General features: G+C 51.9%; 1 protein-coding gene across 2 annotated transcripts in view; it reads right to left on the bottom strand.

Moving 5' to 3' along the window:
- Positions 1 to 21,469, bottom strand: part of TBC1D22A (TBC1 domain family member 22A) — a 298,612-nt gene that overhangs the window by 205,431 nt on the left and 71,712 nt on the right. For both annotated transcript variants that reach the window (XM_046013568.1, XM_046013567.1), the window contains exons 5-6: positions 11,354 to 11,424; positions 526 to 654 (exon numbers count right to left, since the gene is read on the bottom strand). In XM_046013568.1, coding sequence (XP_045869524.1) covers positions 526 to 654; positions 11,354 to 11,424 — 200 coding nt within the window. The remainder of the gene's footprint in view (positions 1 to 525; positions 655 to 11,353; positions 11,425 to 21,469) is intronic.

Here is a 21,469-nt window from a genome sequence, read left to right on the forward strand (position 1 = left end):
CCATAATTATACCCATTTTGCATTAAACTAAACAGCAGAACTATTAAGTGGCCACACGTGTTGCTATGGACTGAACCATGTGCCCACGAATCCAGCTGACAAGCACAGTTCTCATCCGTCTAAGCCCCGTCCCTTGGTGCCTCAGCGGGCCCAGAGCCCACGAAGCCCACGGAGACTGCTCTGACTGACCCGAGCTTTCAGGCCAGACAGCAGCTCACAGAGCCAAGAGGGGCCCCCGCTCCCAAGCCAGGTCTCTGGGTCCTGGTGAGGGATGTCAGGCATGTTTTATAACTCCAATTAAAACACCCTTTTCCCTTTTGTAAAAGGAGCCAGAGATAAGCATACCACTGTCATGGTGACCATAATACCACTATTAGAAGCACACCATTACTTATCTCAAACTTAACCATCAGAAAACACTAACCTGCGACCCGAGCAGGGGCATGCTAGAGAGAACAATCCCTCCTACCGGTCACCCCCAAGTTAAAGTTCTTCACGTAACATGAGACACGGGGGAGAGCCCACCTGCCTGTAGGTGTCCTGGTGAACGTCGTCGTTCCGAGAGTCATAATAGTGCTCAATAAAAGCAAAATATTCTTTCTGTTTTCTCTGGAGAGTGGCTGGTCTTCGGTCCACATTGGCAGGAAGGTAACCCTGGGTGAGAGAAGGGACAAAAACAGAAAGTATGCCCGGTTAGTGCCAGATTCGCCGTTCTGACATGGCGCTCTGAAACCGAACACGGGGGAGCAGGCGTGAGTTGTGAGAACAGACACAGACGTCAAGGACATCAGCTAGCTGCCCTCCGAGGCTCGGACCCGCGCGGCCTGCGCCGGGCCAGCCACAGCGGACTCGGTCACGGCGCGGGTGCCAGAGCGGAGCCCCCGGGCAGGCTGAGCCTTCCTGCTCCTCTGAAGCAGGACTGACACGAGCCCCTGGCTCCAAATGCCTCGTGTGCCCCAAAGGATTCCAAGGTCTGCACGGTCTGACACCAAGAGAACACACGTGTACGTGTGCCTGCTCACACATACACACGGCAGAGGCCTGCACGCACACGTGTATGTACTACACAAACACACACGCACACACACACACAGATAGGCTGTCGCCTACGCAAGTGTTCTCCTCTCTGCAAAGACCGCTGGGCGCCCGGCAGCCGCAGCCCCAGTCCAGGAAGTGAACTCAAATCCGGACAGGCCAGGTGGCTCCCGGGGGACACGAAGGGCCCCGACTCTGGGCCACAAGCCCTGGTGTTTTATATGCTTTTTATTTCTTTGTTTCTCCCTCTTAAATCAACGTTACTGACATAGCACATGTAAAATGTGCCCCTTTTAAGTAAATAGTTCCGTGACCCTGGACGAGGGCACAGAGTTATGTACCTACTGGCCCAGCGAAGCGACAGGGCATTTCTGTGACCCCAAACCCTCCCTGTGCCCAGAGCCGCCCACCCCCACACTCGCGAGCAGAGAGCCCAGGGAGCACGAGGCCTGGGCTAGAACATCATGAACATAGAATCATCAGGGAACCCACGCTCTGTCTCCACTCAGCCCATGGTCTGAGTTCATCCGAACGGAAGCATGAGCCAGCAGCGACCCCCTTGGCTTACAGGGCAGTATTCCACGGGACGGATGGGCACACTGCCGGGCCGCTTCCTGGGTGCTGAGCGTCTGGGCTGGTGCTAGTTTGGGGCTATTATGAATAAGGCTTGTTACAAATATTCTCATATGAGGTCTGCATGGCTGTGCACTTGGATTTCTCGTGGTTCCACAGCTAGGAGTGGACTTTCTGGCGCACGTGCAGGCACGTCTCACTTCCTAGGAAACTGCCAGACCTTCCGCAGAGCGATCGTGCGGTTTCCCGTTCCAGCTAACAGTGGATGAGAGTCTCCAGTGCTCCACGCCCTCCCTGACATGGAGTAGTGTCCTTCTTTAAATATCAGCCGTTCTGGGGGTGCGCAACTGGCTCAGTCGGCGGGACATGGGACTCTCGGTCTCAGCATTGTGAGTTCGAGCTCCATGTTGGGTACAGTGATTACTTTAAACAATAAAATAAAGGGGCGCCTGGGTGGCTCAGTCATTAAGTGGCTGCCTACCACTCAGGTCATGATCCCAGCATCCTGGGATCGAGTCCCACATCGGGCTCCGTGCTCAGCAGAGAGCCTGCTTCTCCCTCTGCCTCTGCCTGCCACTCTGTCGGCCTGTGCTCACTCTCTCTCTCTCTGACAAATAAATAAAATCTTTAAAAAAATAATAAAATAAAATAAAATCTTTAGACAAATACCGTATGATTTCAGTCATATGTAGAACTTAGGAGGGGCGCCTGGGTGGCTCAGTGGGTTGAGCCGCTGCCTTCGGCTCGGGTCATGGTCTCAGGGTCCTGGGATCGAGCCCCGCGTTGGGCTCTCCGCTCAGCGGAGAGCCTGCTTCCCTTCCTCTCTCTCTGCCTGCCTCTCTTGTGATTTCTCTCTCTGGTCAAATAAATAAAAAATCTTTAAAAAAAAAAAAAAAAAAAAAGAACTTAGGAAATAAAACAGATGAACACGAGAAGGGGGGAGAAAAAAAGAGGAAAGCAAACCAAAAGTGACCCTTAACAGGGGGGCCTGAGTGGCTCAGTCGCTTAAATATCAGCCTTCAGCTCAGGTCACGATCCCAGAGTCCTGGGATCGAGCCCCGCATCGGGCTCCCTGCTCCATGGGAAGCCTGCTTCCTCCTCTCCCGCTTGCCCTGCTTGTGTCCCCCTCGCTGTGTCTTACGCTGTCATATAAATACGTACAATCTTTAAAAAAAAAAAAAAATTCTAAAAAAAAAAGATCTCTTTAAAAAAGAACCTTTAAAAAACCAGAATCAGCAGTTCTACTGAGTGGCTCTGACGGCATGTCCCTGCTTGGGAACGACGAGCGCCCCCCAAACACGCACACACACGCCCGTCTGCCCTGCTTCTCTTCTCCGGTGAAGTGTCTGCTCAAATCTTCTGCCCATTTTCTACATCGGATTGTTTGTCCTTCTAGTGCGTTTTCTGGCTCCATATTCTAGACACAACTGTTGTGCCTAGACACAGGAAATACACATGATGAGGATACTGTCCTCATCTGTGGCCTTTTTGTCTCAAACAGCAGGAGTTTTCATTTCCACGATGTCCAACTTGTAAAGTTCTTCTTTTCTATTTAGGGCTTCTTCTGTTCTGTGTAAGAAAGATTTTCTCGTTTCTTCCCCAGATGTTTTACAGCTTGACCGGGGCACGTCCTGCTCATCCCTCCAGCAACTCCTCGATGGGATTTCTTCCGGAAGCTTGGCCGGACACATGAGGCGGGTTGGTCACCCCGAGCTCCAGCAGCACCTGGCAAGAGACCCCTCCAAGCCAGCCCCTCAGTGCGCCCGCCGTGTGACAGTCACATTTTTATTAAGCGAGTCCATGTGTGAGCAAGAAGGGAACGGATGAAGAAATATATCCTATATGGTACTTTCTGGCTTTTAAAATGCTCCCATATCCGGGGCGCCTGGGGGGCTCAGTCGGCTGAGCGTCTACTCTTGATATAAGCTCAGCGCATGATCTCAGAGTCCTGGGATCAAGCACTCAGCAGGAAGGAGAACTCTGCTTGAGTTCTCTCTCCCTCTCCCTCCGCCCCTGCCACATGTTCTCTCTCTCGTAAGTAAATAAATCTTTTAATAATACTACTAATAAGAGCGTAGGCACAAGCAAAGGAAACAGTCAACAAAACAAAGAGGCAACCCACAGAATGGGAGAAGATATTTGCAAATGACAGTACAGACAAGAGGTTGATATCCAGGATCTATAAAGAACTTCTCAAACTCAACACACACAAAACAGATAATCATATCAAAAAATGGGCAGAAGACCTGCCTCTCTGCCTGCCTCTCTGCCTAGTTGTGATTTCTCTGTCAAATAAATAAAATATTAAAAAAAAAATGGGCAGAAGATATGAACAGACACTTCTCCAACGAAGACATACAAATGGCTATCAGACACATGAAAAAATGTTCATCATCACTAGCCATCAGGGAGATTCAAATTAAAACAACATTGAGATACCACCTAACACCAGTTAGAATGGCCAAAATTAGCAAGACAGGAAACAACGTGTGTTGGAGAGGATGTGGAGAAAGGGGAACCCTCTTACACTGTTGGTGGGAATGCAAGTTGGTGCAGCCACTTTGGAGAACAGTGTGGAGATTCCTCAAGAAATTAAGAATAGAGCTTCCCTATGACCCTGCAATTGCACTACTGGGTATTTACCCCAAAGATACAGATGTAGTGAAAAGAAGGGCCATCTGTGCCCCAATGTTTATTGCAGCAATGGCTACGGTCGCCAAACTGTGGAAAGAACCAAGATGCCCTTCAACAGATGAATGGATAAGGAAGATGTGGTACATACACACGATGGAGTATTATGCCTCCATCAGAAAGGACGAATACCCAACTTTTGTAGCAACATGGACGGGACTGGAAGAAATTATGCTGAGTGAAATAAGTCAAGCAGAGAGAGTCAAGTATCATATGGTCTCACTTATTTGTGGAGCATAACAAATAACATGGAGGACATGGGGAGATGGAGAGGAGAGGGAGTTGAGGGAAACTGGAAGGGGAGATGAACCATGAGAGACTATGGACTCTGAAAAACAACCTGAGGGTTTTGAAGGGGTGGGGGGGGGTGGGAGGTTGAGGAACCAGGTGGTGGGTAATAGGGAGGGCACGTACTGCATGGAGCACTGGGTGTGATGCCAAAACAATGAACACTGTTATGCTGTAAATAAAAAAATAAAAATAAATAAATAAATTTAAAAAAAAAAAAAAAAAAAGAGCGTAGGCGCAGAGACAAGCTGTGGCAGCCACCCTGTGACCACGCGGGAGAAGCACCGGCTACAGGCGCACGGAGAAGGGCTGAGCGGAAGGAGGGCTGAGCTCAGAGCCATGACCTTGACAGTGACGTGGGCCTGAAAACAGCCACAGCTTTTCAGCTGTGCGGGTGCCTCTGTTCCCTTTCCTTCCTGGAGGCGCTTCCATAACCATCTATTCTGTTCTCAATTACACTCTCGCACACAATTGTTTTAACACATTTGGGTCACACCATTAAGCTTCTTCTTAATAAACAGATACCGAAACAGAACGTGTGTGCGCACACTCACCCAAAACGTGTGCGGAATCACTGCCAACTGACCCCACCTCGAGGCCCGTTGGGAGCCTCCCAGTCACTGCCCTTCAGCCCCTCACGCCGTCTGCCTACTTCTGATCCCATGTAAGCGGGATCGTTTTTTCTGTCTGGCTGCTTGAACTCAACATTACATTTGAAGAAGTTGCTCATTTCTGCGACACGTTAGGAGCAGTTCTGCGTGTTCCCACGTACAAAACCCACTCCACCGCTTACAGACATTCGGGTCACTACCCCTCTGTTATAAACACTCAGTTCCCGTCCTTCGTGGCCCGTGGTACGCATCTCATGAGATACATACCGAGGAGGAGGACCCCTGGCTGTGCCTCCCTTTCACAGACCCTCCTGCAGAATTTTCCAGAGTGCCTGCACCCCCGGAAGCGCACGTAGGCACCACCCGCCCACACTGCTGCCGTCAGTCTTCATCTCAGCCGTCCCCGTGGGCCCGCGAGATCGCAGTTAGAAAGGGGCTTTAATCTGTAATTCCCAGAAGACTGACAGGTGCCACTGCGTGTCCTCGTCGGTGAAATGCATGTGCAAGTGTAGCCCCGTTCTCTGTGAGGTCATCCCCTCGCCTGTGCTCATCTGTGTCTGTTGTACCATCCGCATGCGGGTCCTGTCTCCTCCTCCCTCCTTGCCTTGCCTTCCTCCCCGTTAATGAAGACAACTTCCTAACCTTAATGGAGCCCCTTTTATTAATCCTCTATGATTAGTTTCTCTCATTCCTTTGTAAGAAAATTTCCTGTACCCAACACTCAGTGCCCGCACATTTCACCTTCAGACCACGCCCGGACTCCCGCGGGTGAGCGGTGATCTCCTGTGCGGCCAGCGCCCCGCCCGAGCGCCTCCGCCATCCGCCTCTGCAGCCAGCTCCATCCAGAACACGCGGCCGCATCACCCAACACAGGGCGCTCTTTGTGTCGGGTGCCCAGCCCTGCCCCTGCTGGGGGGCCGGCCGCTCCAGGGCCGGCGAGACCTGACGGAGGACACAGTGTCATCATGTCACAGACGCCTTCGGAGACCACTGGTTCGAGAACCACCGGGACCCACCGCGCCCACCTGACCTTGCCGCCACCTCCAGTGTCCGTCCTCTCCCGGAGAAACTCACGTACCTGAAGTCGCCACGGCCACAGGCTGAGCAGCCAGGCTGCTCGCCCGGGCACCGGCCTCACACGGCACGGCCTTCAATCCCGCTCGGGGGCCCACGGATGTTATTCCACGTAGAGCAAGGACGAGGCTCAGGAGTTTCGTCAGCAAGGCAGGGTCACGGGGCCGGAGGGCACAGTGCGCCAGCCCTCTTCTGGGCACCTGGCTCAAGTCACGGAAACTCAGGGAACAAGTCCGCACCCTATGGAGTCATCTACACACGCCCCCCCCCCCACCCCCCTCAGAGCTCCGTGCGAGTCCCAGGGCCCTCACACCTTCGCAGGCCGGGCTCAGCACCAGGAGGTTCTCGAACCAGTGGTCTCCGAAGGTATCTGTGACATGATGACGCTGCGTCCTCCGTCAGGTCTCGCCGGCCCTGGAGCGGCCGGCCCCCCAGCAGGGCAGGGACGTGCACGATGCTGAGCACTGCTGTACACGGAGCTCTGGAAGCAGCCAAGGCTTCTGACTGTGGCCCTGCCCGGAGGCGGATGCCCTGCCCACGCTGGCTCCCCTAGCTCTGGCTCCCAAGGTCAGGGCCTCTCTCTGAACTCCCGCTCCGGGGCCGGGGGCTCAGAGGTGGGCTGCTGGGTGCCGGCAGGCGTGGTTGAGCCACTGCGACAGAACCCTGTGCGCCCCAGGCCGCAGCAGCAGAGTGGCCCCTGACCTTGGCAGCAGGGCTGGCCCTGGCCCTCCTCTAGTCTGTGTGCAAGGGCCCGCGGCGGCCCTTCCCCGATGACAGTGCCTCCCCCAGCCCCACGACGTCGGAGCAGCAAAGAACGTGTGGCCACGGCGTGTGTACATCGTCACAGGAGCTCGGCTCCCAGCACCGCAGCCGCGCGCACAGGCACGGAGCAGGCACAATGCACGCCTCTCCGGGGTGCACCCACCTGGAGCTCCAGGAGCTTCTCCGCCGCTCTGATGCACGGGCTCGGCCTGCCCTGCCTCCGCCCACCAGACCTGGAGCTCCAAGCTCAGGAGGGCAGGAGTTCTCGCCCTGCGCTCATGAGGTCTCCACCCTGCCGAGCCGCCCACGCTCAGAGTCCCGTGGGGCACAGCACGGATACTCAGTGCAGACTTGCCGTGCTGTGCAGCGGAACCACCATACCCCAGGAGCGCCCCAGCCCTGGGTGCCCACGGAGGAAGAGGTCTGAGCTACCATGAGTCAAGTATCAGCACACAGTTCTGGGCTGGCTTTGGATCAGTCTGGAGTCGGCCCTGGTGCTGGAGAACACAGCGGTGCAGAGGGAGAAACACAGCAGATGCCCTGAGAAAGGTCACACGCCTGCGTCGAGCACCCCAGGCAGCGTGTCCAGGCTGCCGCGCGGCAAGGCCAGAGCAGTGGCAGGTGAAGAGTGGGGACACGTGTGCAGCAGCCAGTGGGGGGCCCCACGTGCCAGGCCCGGGCCGCCTTCCACCCAGGGCCGTGGGGCAACGAAGGGTATGAGCCTGGGAACAGTGTGGGCAGCCTTCTACCCATCACACACGCTGCCACCGCAGGCTTCTTAGAGACCGTGAACAAAGACTCACCCTCCTCCCTACTCCCAGATTTTTTTTTTTTTTAAGATTTTATTTTATTTATTTGACAGAGAGAGATCACAAGTAGGCAGAGAGGCAGGCAGAGAGAGAGGAGGAAGCAGGCTCCCTGTGGAGCAGAGAGCCCGACGCGGGGCTCGATCTCAGGACCCTGAGATCATGACCTGAGCCGAAGGCAGCGGCTTAATCCACTGATCCACCCAGGTGCCCCCCTACTCCCAGATTTTAACTTCACTTATTGAAAAGAGAAATTCTAAAAGGCCAGGATGTCATAACGGGAACAGAGGCAATAAAGCCCCCCGCCACACACTCCTGATCCTCCCATCCCTAAAGGAAAACACACGTGTGCAAGTTGGGGCCTTTGGATAATTAAGCCAGACTGGAAATTATGCGAATGAAACATATCAAGTATGCAATGAATTTTAAATGACAGAACTACAGAAAACTTAATTGCCGTATTAGCATGCTATAAAAACACTAATCATAAATGTAAAACAATAATACCTGCATATACTTCATCAAAATCGTTCCCGTGACACGCTTCGAGGGGCTCCCTCCCGCGGGGTCAGGTGTGAACCCCCCTCGACACACCACGAGAAAACAGTGACGCCAGCACCTCACGGACCACTCTTAACCATTCTGCTCACCAGCATAAATGTTACATTTAATTGGTTTTTGTTCAATGTTTCTGAAATAGTTATTTAAAAATGATCCAAAAATACGATTTTCTACAGCACTCATTTCTAAGGAGTTACTGCCATGCTTGCAGGGAATTTAGATGTTGAATGGCATTAATGGTGGTTTAACGACACGTCCTAGACTAGAGTACATGTTAGTCCTCCGTAAACGACAAGAGCCACGTTTCCCATCCCTCTCCATTACGGAGCATTTCCTACTCGTCCATTAAGAACAGTGCCTTCAACAGACCACAGATCACGTTAAGGACGAACCGTGGAAAGACGAGGGAAAAGTCATCATCAGTTCGCCAGGTCCTGCGTTAGACTCCCATCCAAGTGCAGCTTCGGTTGTCTTTTTCAACTGGACAAATGACAGATTCTCCTCGGTCCTGGGTTCCGGGTCCCGGAAGTGAAGGGCTGCGCCAAGCCACCCACCCCACCCACTCGGCTGAGCCTCTGGGACAGTACGCACTCAGTCAAGACAGGCACCTCGGCCCAGACGTACTGCCTTCAGTGGGTCCTGAGTCCTGGCTGGTCAGTGCATGCCCTGCCCTGTCCCACATGGAACCTACACGTTCTAGAACAGCTGTCTCCAGCCCTGGGCACATGTGAGAATCCCTGGGGAACCCAGAGATCAGTAGTTCCCCCAGCTCCCCAGACACTGACGTGCACCCAGACTCCTGAGAGAAGGGGCTCCTTCCCATGGGGTAAAACCCCAGTCTGTCCTGGGGAGACAGAGAAAGGTGGGAACCCCCTCTCTTTCTACAGGCCGCATAAGGGACAGCGACTTGGTCCTCTTCCCTTCTCATCTCGCCGCACCAAACACAGTGCCAGAGACACAGAACGTGCTGGAGAAATGCTGATCAAATGAATGAAGGCACCAGCGAAAAGACCTTCCAAGAGGCTCCCGGCTCTCCCGCTCCAGAAAGAGCCTCCTCGCCCCTCACTGAAGCCCTTCACAATCTGACCTGCTCCTGTCCCTAGCTCCCCCCACTTCCCCACCCCCGCCCTAATCCAAGCAGTCCGCCTGCCACTCCTGGAGGCCAGCTCACCCCGGCTCCTGCCTGTCCAATCCCGGCTGCATCCCACAGGCTGAACGCCCTCCCGCATCTCCCCGACCCAAGGACACCGACACATCCTTCAAGATGCTCCAGAAGCACCCCCCTTCCCCGAGAAGCCTGGCCTGCCATCCGCAGGAGTCTGCACTGCCCTGGAACCTCGACTCCCTGTCTGGGTGATGCCCTCCCTGCCCCTGGGCCACTCTGGAAGGACAGGTTTTTGCTCTCGGACCCCAATACTTCTTTTTAACTCATCCATCAACCCAAGCCTAAAAGAGGTCCAGAACTGACAAGTTCATCTCTGTCCTTCCCAGGCCCCAGCCTCCCACCTTATACCACCCGCAGACCCCAGGAAGGGGAAGCCCAGCCTCGGCACGCACGCCCCTGCTCTGCGGCCGCCCTCCTCCCCTCCTGTGCCCCACGCATCCCCCCCGTCATCCCAGGCCGTACTGCGGCCCTGACCTGACCCAGCCCCTCTTAACAGGGAGGCCTAGGATCCGATTCCCCTCTGTCTCGGGGCAAGGGGCCCCTGCAGTTAACAGGTTACACGAATACATGTGCCTGAGATGCCCGGACGTCCTTTCCCTTGTGTCCCCAACACTCCTGACAGACGCTGCCCACCTGCACCCACCCTCTCATTCAGACCCACAGCGCGGAGCGTCCGTCTCCTCCCCCTTCCACTATCCTGCCCAGTGAATCCCAGGTTGCATGCTTGCCCAGCCGGCCATTGGGCATCGCACACAGTGTAGCCCAAGGACAATGCAGACAGACTGAGAACCAAAGGAAAGGAACGGGACAGAATCATTCGTGAAAGCTTCCCACCCAGAGGCAGCACAACCTGAATACAGACAAAACTGCACTCTAAGCTCTTAAACAAATTATCGTCAAAACTTCCCGCAGCTCTACCAAAAAAGCTTGTAAGCTGTCGTAGAGGACATTTGGAAAAGTAGATATGAATGCTTAAAATAACAGACACCAAACAGAAACATAAGCAATTGCAGCAGGTCTAATTTTAATTGCAAGAGAATATTTAATCAATCAATATCCACAGTTGAGAGGCACCCGCATTTAGGACTAAGAGATACGAAGCTGCAAATTTATTAAGACTCATTAGCAAGAAAGAGTTTTAAATACTGGAAGTCAGACCCAATTCAGAGTAAACACCTAGAGTTCCCTACTGATTTAGCTCCAAAAACGATTTAAAAAAGGAAAGAGAAGAATGCTGCCTATAAACTGCTCCCAAGTTTTCAGCAGGGCCAAGCTCACTTCCGACACTAACCTGAGTGAAGCCCACGGCCACCCCACCCGCCCGCCGGGCCTTCTCCAACATCTCCGTAGTCGGGCAGTTTAGAGCCGAGGAAGTAAGTGAGCCGGAACCCGGCCTCCATCATGGAAACACAGACACTTAAGCATCCATTTCCCCCGACATCCCTACTAAAGTACATTAAAAAACAAAAAAATTGGTCAAACATATTTCACTGTGATGGATTCCTAAGAATTGAAAAAGTCTTCTAAGATGGATCCTTTCTCTATCTCAGGTTTGAAAATATTAAAGGTTTTTAGAATAATAAAATCAGAGAAAAAGAATACAGCTGTCACAAACAATTACTTATCCTCCTTTTCTGCAGCCTTGTCAAACCAAGCCTGAAATGAAGCGGAGGCCGGGAAATGTCACCCGAGCTCAACAAAGGCCCGGATCCCCGCCGCAAAGACGGGGTTAGGGTTAGGGCCACACTCGGGCCAGGCCGCGCTGTGGGAGGCCCCCGGACACTTACTGAGAGCAGCTTCCAGGTAATCGGACGAACCGGCTTCGGGATTCCGGACCAGCTCAACTTCCGCAATTCCTCTGCGGACAAGAAAGGGACAGAGAAAACAAGGTTTACAAACAGCAAACTCCCCGCGAAGCTTGGACTCGCTCCGTCAGTGTTCCGGGACCAGGAGGGGCCTCGTAAATGAAGCCAGAGCGACGCTAAGTGAGAGAGATTTCAGGTTCCTCATACATTTCCCAGTATACCAGAGATGCCGAGCGACCTCCACCCCAGCGGAGCTAAGTGTCCACACTGAAGCCACACGGAGTGCACAGTGGCTAAACGCATGGCAAATGTCCCCGGAGCCACCACGGGACAGGTGGGGCACCGCACACCCTCCTCCCTGGGGCAGTTGAGGCCCAGGGGCATGGCTCCCCCCACACGCCCCCTCCTTCTCTCCCACTACTTCTCGCCCTCTGCCCCCAGCAGCATCTGTCCGCCCCGCCGACACCGCCCAGTGCTCCCTTTGTCCTGCACCCCGTCTCCCTCTCACCGCTCCCTGCTCGCGAGCACGAGATGCTTTCTCGGGGCTGCTTTTGGAAGAGCTTGTGTCACGGAGATACGCTTGCCTTCACGCTGCACCATGTGGTTCAAGGTAGACTAATACAGTGTCCCCACAAATACCCACGGCGGGCCAGAGGCACCGGGGCCCAGAGCCGCCGGTGTGGAGCCACCCGAAGGCACCAGAGGGCTCAGCCCGGACACAGTGGTGAGGGGACCAGCCCCTGCAGTCTGGCGGACCTTCTGTGCCTCCCCGGTGTCTCAGCCAGGTGCCCCGAACGGCTGGAGAACACATTTCAATTTGCAGGTATATCAACAGTCAATCCCACAGACAACGAAGTAATTACTTCTTTCCTTGAAGTTAGGAATCCACCATTAGGCACTTCTAACAGGAGCTCATGATTAATGCCAGGAATAAAAGAAACGATTAAAGAGACTTTGGTAATATGATCAACAAAATACAAAGTCCTGACATCTAATCTTTTTCCAATTACTACAGTCTAAGTAAAATAAGTACAGAATAATTGGGGGACGGCACCAGCAATAACTCGCACTTCAGAGCGGAATCTCGGAAAACAGCGGATCTTCCCCCGCACCCTGAGGATATCATGAAAAGGAGGAACCTAATATCCGAACACCAATAATGTAATGTTTACCATCATGTTCCCAGGGCCTCTCCTCTGCACAAGGCTGTTTTCTGATTATGGTTTACAGGAAGAAAGCCGAGAGAAATCTCCATTGTTAGCGTTCTCCGAACCTGTCTCCTCCCAGAAGCAGCTCACAAACACGCGCCCTGAACGCCCGTCCGGGACGGAGCTCTGGGTCTACGCCAGCCTCAGCGTGAACCGGCTGCCTTCGCGGGTGCTGTGTGCTCCCACGGCAGCCCGAGTCCGTCACGGCTGTCCCCGCCATGGCACTGAGGAGCAGCCTCAGAGAGACTAGGTGACGTGGCCACAGTGGCCCAGGAACTGCGTGACCTTCACATCCCAGAATCTTTCCACTCAACTCACTCCCGTTACTAAAAGGGCTTCCCATGACACAGACAAATCTCACTCAGAAATACGGACAAAAGGCCCAAAACGAAATCCTCGCAGATCGAAGCACAACCAGATGTTCAGAGACAGGCCCACACGATTTACTCCGGGAATGAAAGAACGATGCCCATCAGGACACCTCCTAGTTGCATCTAGGTGCGCAGCTGGGTTGACGGGAAAGACACAGGGCCGCTCCGCTGGATGTGCGGTGTAGCCTCTCCCCCGGACCTGTCTGCCCCTCCACCTTCCTAGCAGAACCCCGGTCCACAGAGTGACAGCCACCCCGTCACCCCTCCCCGCAGCCCGGTACTGAGGGGGGTCAGCCCAGGGGAAGCGGAACGCGCCACCAGAATGGATGGCTTGTCGCAGAGCTGAGCCCCGCCATCGCCCACGAGGGACCGGGAGGCGAGCCTGGGACCCGATCTGAGCCGCGGAGAAGACAGCAGGGGAGCTGGGGGCCGCCAAGGAGAAAGCCCCACCTCGTTCTTCAGAAACCTTCCGGGGGCAACAATCTCTTGCTTCCCCGGCAGGTTGTGAGGGTCAGATGTGAGGCTGGGGCTGCTGCACCCACCAGCACCTGAGCTGAGGAGGAACCCACGCAGGGAGGCAGCGACGGGGGCTGAGCTCGGCAGGATGGGCAGACACCAGAATGTGCCAAAACCAAGAGCTCTCCCCCGCCAGCAACAAAGCAAGCAAACTGTTACAGACCTGAGCTTGACGGAAAAACAGACACTCCCAGAGAAAGCAAACTGAAGCTTTTACTAGGGGACGCGGAGACACACAGGAAACCCCAAGCGCCAGCCCCCCAGCACTACGGAGAACTTCGGGGGCAGCAGTCAGGGCACAGTGGCCCGAGGGCATTGGGTGCACAGAGAACTGTGTGGTGCAGGATGGCATCCGGACAGAAGACTGGGAAGGATGGGAAAGGCAATAGTGGGATGGAAATTCTGCCTGGCTGGGGAGCCCTCCTGAGGAAACGACCACCAAGAAAAGACCCACAGATGAGGAGAAATTACTGCGGGAACAGGGACTGGAAGGGGATATTCCCAAGTCCACGGGACACCTGACATGAAGTCCTGGCCACCGGGTGAAGAAGGGATCAGAGGGGTCCGTGGTCACAAGTGGACACTCGATGGGCCACTTCTGAAGCCCGGGGCAGAGGGGACAGCGGCTCAGAGGGCGGCCGCATACGGTGGAGCCGCGACCAAACCCGCCCCCTGGACCAGGCCGGACACCACGAGGCCATCCGCCGCCACGCGGAAGCTCTCGGCGTCCGGCGCAAAGCCCAGGAGACGCCGCTGGGCTGTACCGTGTGTGTCCTGCGGCCTGGAGAGGGGGCACGAAGCGCCTCTGGGAGAGCAAAGGCCTAGAGCAGCCGGTCACACTGGGGGAGGGGCGCGGGACAGGACGCGCCCCCACGAAGCAAGCGGGCAGGGGCGCAGCGCTTGAGAGCCCGGCCCCAAGGAGCGAGGCCAGGCCGGGAGCTCGGGGCGCAGACGAATGGGCCGTATCCACCTGCACCGACGCAGGAGTCCCGCCGCCTCTTAAATCGAGGGCCCGTCCGAGAAGGACGCCTTCTGTCTCCGGAAAAGGAAATCAGACCCTGAGTCTTCCCAGGAAAACTATTTCCAAACGAGTAAAGATCCAAAGACCTAAACGGAGCACGTGTGCATGCGCATGTGCACAGGTGGACGCGCGTGTGAACAAGGGATAAAAAATACCACAAGAAAACACAGAGGAGGATTTTATTTTTTTCCGATGGGAGAAGACTTCCCGGCGAGTGACGTATCTGAGAACTACAGGTACGGTTAACAAGCTATACGAGAGTTTGAAATGACTATGGTGAAAGCCACCATAATGCTAAAAAAAAAAAAAAATGACACACTTGGGGCGCCTGGGGGGCTCAGTCAGCTAAGCGACTGCCTTCGGCTCAGGTCATGATCTCAGGGTCCTGGGACTGGGCCCTACGTCGGGCTCCTGCTCAGCGGGGAGCCTGCTTCTCTCTCTTCCTCCCTTTCTTCCTCTCCCCTCCTTGAAATAAATAAATTTCTCTCAAATAAGTAATAAATCTTATTAAATATGACAGACTTGAAAAATACGTGCAACGTATAATACACAAAAGTGAGCACCACTAATACAGAAAGGTCGCGGAAAACAGAATGAGCCGTCTGTACGAAGTGGGAACTCACAGAGGAGGAACTAGACATGGCTAATACATGTAGCCATTCCTAAGAAACGCCCATCTTCATGGGCACGTACTCAATGGTGATTAAGGAACTACACCATTAGAAAAAAACTGTCACAAATTACATTCAGTGTCAAAGGAGCCACAGCCAGTACTGATGAGCCTCTGCGTGAGCAGCTCCTCTCGCCGTCTGGTCAGAATGCATATGAAGAAAACTTTCTCTCGCTCGAATTGTTTCTTCTTTTTTTGTTTTTTTTAAAGTGGGCTCCACACCAGCAGGGAGCCCAACACAGCGCTCAACTCCTGACCCTGAGATTAGGACCCAAGCCGAAACCAGAAGTCAGATGGCTAAGCGACTAAGCCGCCCCGGTGTCCCCTGGCTGGTTAATGTGGAAGGGGTATAACATCCGAGAGGCAGCTTCCCTTGAAGAAATCCCTTCCCCGGGGACATCTGCAAGGGATGACTCACAGGGTGTTCATCTGAGCCTTGTCTCAGGAAAAATGAGAATCAGTCGGAGTGTCCATTAACAGGATGATTAAAACACCATTACATCCGCACGCTGGACGGTAACACCGCCACGGAGAACAGGCACCCTCCTGGGTAAATAAATCAGTCTGTGAAGACGAACAAGAGAGTAGAGTGCAGATGCGCTGAGTACTTTTTTAAGATTTTATTTACGAGAGAGAAGAAAGAGCGTACAGGGAGCAGGGCAGAGGGAGAGGGACAAGCAGACTCGGTGCTGAGCACGGAGCCCAACTTGGGGCTCAGTCTCAGGACTCTGAGATCATGACCTGAGTGGAAATCAAGAATCGGACGCTCAGCCCACTGAGCCCCCCGGGGGCCCCACACCGAGTCCTTCTGTACATGCACGCCGGAGCCTGGAAGCACAGCCAGCCTTGGGGGAGGGATGCAGAAAACGGCTCGAGGGTGGCGGAAGAAGTACTTTCCATTGCACACCCTACCGTGTGCCCACAGAGCTAGAATTCCTGTGACGTCTCCAACTTGACCTCCAACTCTTCAAAATCCACCCACTTGCCAGGCCCAGCTCAGCCTCTGCCGGATCTATGAAGCCTTCCTGACAACTCAGGCCTCACCCAATCCCCTCTTCCACGAGCGCCGGGAACACCCGGGGCCAGCCCACCTCACCCCCATTCAGCGCCGGGTCTGAGCACCGATCTCACGTCCAGACACGGCTTATGAGTTCCTGCGGGTCAGATGCCAGGATTCTGCTTCTTTTGTGTCCTGAGGCAGAGCCTTGCCATAGCCTGGCAGTAAGTGCTGGAGAGAAGAACGTCCGGTTCCTTCCTCTACCCCTGCAGATGTGGTTTTCTTGGGGGGGGGGGGCTCATATTTTTTAACTGACATAAAATTTATAGGCAAAGAAGAATTTAATCCCCCAAACAAGATACAGAACATTTCTATTACCCTTTTCTGTAATTCTTTGCTCCCTCTCCAAGTTAATTCCTTCCTGATAGCGATCGCCACAGATTATCCTTGCCTGATCTTAAAATTCATACAAGCAGTACTTACAGAACCTACCTGCTGCTATCCTGCTTCTTTCGCTCAAAAAATGTCAGAGCCATAATGCTGCGAGTACCAGTGACTCATTCCTTACGAGCACAAATACGACTCTACGCCAGGCACGCATCACGCCGGCTTGCATACTCACAGACAGCTGGGGCATTCACAAGCGCTCGTTCCTATGCTGAAGCAGCCACGACCGCTCTTGCGGTCTTGTGTCGTGTGGGTCTGTGTTTCATGTGTACGAGGCAAACAGGAAGGAGCAGAACTGCTGGTCCTAGGACAGAGACAGATCTACCTTTATAAAACACTGCCACACGGGCCTACAAAATGCTTGCACCATTTTGCACATCCCACCCGTAATGCATAAAAGCTTCAACTGCTCCACATCCTGGTCAAAATCCAGAGCTGTCCGTCCTTCATGTTAGCCATTCTAATAAGGCATCTCATTATCATTTTAATTACCAATTCTGAGATGACTAATGATGTTGGCATTAAACAGATTTTCGTGTGCTTTCTGGCCATTTCTATAGCTTCTAAGATGCTTATCTTGAAATCTTTTACCCATCTTTTTATTAAGTTGTTCATCATCTTATCTGGTACTGATACATTTTTCTTCTGATTCTAGATCATACTTCCCTGTTTCATTGCATGCCCGGGGTTTTTTTATTATTATTGAATGCCAGACGTGCCAGTTATCGATTTATTGTCTCTGCGATCATGGAACCGGGACTTGTAAATACTTCTCCTTGGTCATCTGGTATGATCTCATCCTTTTCAGTACAGAGTGAAGGAGGGACATTATAGGGGAAGGGTTTTCTCCCTCGAGTCCTCATACACCTCGTTCGCCAGGCTCCAGCCCACAGTTCCTACAGTGAGTGCTGAGTCTTCTTCAGCACTCGCCTGCCCTGGAGGCTGCTTTCTCTGGCATTAGCCCCCTGCAGAGCGCTGAGGTCCTGGGCACACAGGGTTTCTCCTGCATTCAGCTGGTAGAGACAGCGACTCCCAGTTCCCAGTTCCTGCAGCAAGCGATGGCCAGCAAGACCCAGCAGCCACGCCTCTGTGAGCTCTGGGGACGCGCTCCCCTGCTCACGGACTGTCACCTCACTCACGAACCGGCCAGCACTCCACCAAGGACTTGATGGCCCCCCTCCGCAGGCATGTGGGCTCCATCTCTGGAAGGAACACTCTGCTCTCCAGCATGGGCTCCGTACAGTCTGTCTCAGTTTCTGTTCCCTTCCTGGGCTGCAGCCTGGAAACTGCTTCCAAGCACAAATGCAGTAAATGTAAAAACCACCTTGTGTCTTATCTTCTCCCAGGGATCACAGCTCTGCGTTGTCTGTGACACGATGCCTGACAAGGGCTGTTCCACCTACATGGTCCAAGTCGCTACTCATTCACGACAGAACAGCAATTCCTTCGGCAACCAACCATTCATGGTTGAAGCAATAGTCAACTAACATATTTTTAAAGAATTGCTTGTCTATATTCATCCGGGATATTGGTCTCTAGCTTCTTTTGCTCACAATGTCTTTGTAAGGTTTTCCTATTAGGGTTATGCAGCCTTAATAAAATGAGTTGAGAAGGGTTTTCTCTTCCTCTTTTTTCTGAGACAGCTTTTGGAGAATTGGTATTATTTCTTCTTTAAATGTTTGATAGAATTAGGAAAACCATCTAACCCTGATACTCTTCTCGTGTGAAAGCCTTTTTTTTTTTTAAGATTTATTTATTTATTTGAGAGAGTGAGGATGAGCAGGGGGAGGGGCAGAGGGAGAGGGCGAGAAATCCTCAAGCAGACTCTTCACTGAGTAGAGCCTGATGTCGGGATTGATCTCAGGACCCTGAGATCAGGACCTGAGCCAAAATCAAGATTCAGATGCCTGACTGAGGCACCTAGACTCCCCTGAAGGTTTTTTTGTTACAATTTTTTTTAGGGAGCACCTAGGTTAAGCCTCGGACCTGTGAGTTCGGCTTAGGTCATGATCTCAGGGTTCTGAGATCGAGCCCCACATCTGGATCTGCACTCAGTGGGGAGTCTGCTTGAGATTCTCTTCCTCCGCCCCTCCCCTACTCTCATGCACATGCAAGCGCCCTCTCTCTCTCTCTCTCTCTCCAAAAATACATAAGTAAATCTTTTTAAAAAATTTAATTGATGTAGGCATATTAAGGCTTTCCTTTTCTTCTGATATCAGTTTTATTAGGTCATGTGTTTCAAGGAATATGTCCATTTTGTGTCAGTTCTTGAATTTACTAGGATAAAGTTGCAAATAATGTGTCCTTATTATCTTCTTAATATCTGTAGGGTCTGTACTGATGTTTCCTCTTTCATTTCTGATATTGCAATTTGTGTCTTCTCTTCTTTCCACTGATCAAATCTAACTAGAAGTTTTTATTGAACTTTGTAAAAAATGAACTTAAGATTTTCTTGATTCTTCCTCCTGTTTGTCCATTTTCCAATTTACTGATTTCCACCCTTGTTTTATTTCCCTTCCTTACTTGGTTTCATTTAATTTCCCCCTCTTTTCCTAGCTTCTTAAAGTGGAAGCTTTGATCACTGATTTGCAGATAGGCATTTAAACACATAAGCTTCCCTCCAAGCACTGTTTCACCAGTAGCATACAGGTTTTCATAAGGTATTGTCACTATCACTCAATTCAACATAGATTCTTACTTGTGATTTCTTTGATCCATGAGTTACTCCAAAGTACGCTGACAAGTTTCCAAATATTTGCTGATTTCCTGGGTATCTTATTGCTACACTGATTTCTAAATTAAAACATCTGGTCAGATGAACATGGTGTTGTTTCAGTCCATCGATATTTATTATGACTAGTTCTGGCAGGGCAGGTATATGGTCTATCCAGTAAGTGTGCCACATGTCCTTGAAAAGAATGTGCTTTCTTCAGTTGGTCTATGTCCACACGTGGTGGATAAATCAGTGGATCCAGTTGGTTGACGGCAGTATCTTCCACATCTTTACTGATTCATATCTTCCACATCTTTGCTGATGCTTTAATTTACCTTTTCTATCAATTACCAGGGAGAGATGCTAAAATTTCTGCCTATGATAGTGAATGTGTCTCTTCCTCTCTTCATTTCTGTCCATTTTCGCTTCATGTATCATGAAGCTGTATTACTAAGTACACATGCCTTTAGGAAAGATATATCTACTCAATGAATTGGACCTTTCAACATTATGAAATATCCCTCATTGTCTCTTTCTGAATGTTTTTTTCTTATATTACTATAAACAAATCAGTTTTCTTATGACTAGTACTTGCATGGCATATCTCTTTCCACCCTTTTAGTTCAACCGCCGAAGTGTTCCTGTTTAAAGCTTGCATTCGGCTTTCCTTTTAGCTTCCTATCCCTGTATTTCTTGGAATCGTGTTGTAAAACCACTAGAAATGCAAGAAAAACTTTAATAAGCAGAAAGCGAATGAGAAATAAAGAGCATGTCTTCCTTCCACAACAGAGAACTTGTTTTCTGAAAATTAACATTTCGCAAAGTTTCGATGAAAACACCAATATCATAATGCCATCTTCATCTCTTCTGTAAGGCTCTACTTCCCAAAACAATTCCCACTTGGAAAACTGCCACAGCAGGCCCTCCCCCCAGCACCGAGGACCAAATGAAGCAGAGAGGTAGCAGACAAGCACAGACGAACAGACAGAGGTTGTGGACGCCATGGACCTGGGCTCAGGGGCCAGCAAGAACCTGCGTGGCCTCGGACAGTCCCCTTAATCTCCCAAGCTCCAATTTCTTCCTCTGAACGGAGAACAAATTAAAAATACCAGCCTCACTGAAGTCCCAGAATCTTCCCCAGGAACAGAGACAACACATGGGAGAGCATTTGTAAGCAGTGACACACTCCACAAACGCAAGACGCTTCTGCTATGCTTACTGATGCAGTTATTCAGCGCACAACGTGAACCCAAACCATGAAGCCACTGCGACTCATTCGTCCTAACTGGATGTAAAATATCACATTTGAGACTGAACCAGAAATCTGTCACAAAATGGTGCATGCAAAGAATTCATAATTATAAGCACCTTTTTCAGAAAAGCCAGGAATAACAGAAAAATCAACCCATAATTTAAGCTATTTTTTTCCTAACACAAAGTTCTTTCTAACTGGTTTTAATCCTGATTTTTAAAAATCTTTTCTAGCAATAAAATCAGGGGGAAACACGGAATGAAAGTAAGAAATGCATGTACATTGCAATCACTTAAGCTTAAATGGGAATCTAATCTCGAAGCTGAGCACTCACCAGCAAAAGGGTCTGCAAAGCAAGCACATTTCTTGTTCCTAAAAGCCACCGTCCAGGAGAGTCTCATAAATCAGCCCACTTGACCAACGCTCATCAAGCACCCACTCTGTGTAAGATGCCTCTGGGAAGAAGGCCACTTAAACACGGGCCCTCCTCGGAGTCCGTCACACACATTTATTTACCCAGTGAACATCGACCGAAGCTTACCACCAACCGGGAGCCAGGCCAGCCTTGGAAGGAACGATCAGACCCAGTTCCTACCCTCCAGCAGCTCAAGGGCAAGCAGAGAGGAAGAAATCAACAAAGCCCGTGCGAAGGGGTGCCACGTGATAAAGCGGACATGGGATGCCGAAGGAGAGACGGCCTCTCCTGCAAAGGGCGACATCGGGAAAGACTCCCAGTGAGCTGCTGCTTGAGAGGCACCTGGAAGCCAAGTTAAAACCCAGATGTCCCTCCCCGCACCCTAGACCTCACCAACATGACGGTAAAGGAATATAAGGTCACAAACGAGGACAAGGGCACGAAAGAGGAGACAGCGCAGACAAGAAGCAGCAACAAGCCTTGGAAAG

This window comes from Meles meles, chromosome 7 (genome assembly GCF_922984935.1).
Source record: "Meles meles chromosome 7, mMelMel3.1 paternal haplotype, whole genome shotgun sequence".
NCBI classification, from domain to species: Eukaryota; Metazoa; Chordata; class Mammalia; order Carnivora; family Mustelidae; genus Meles; species Meles meles.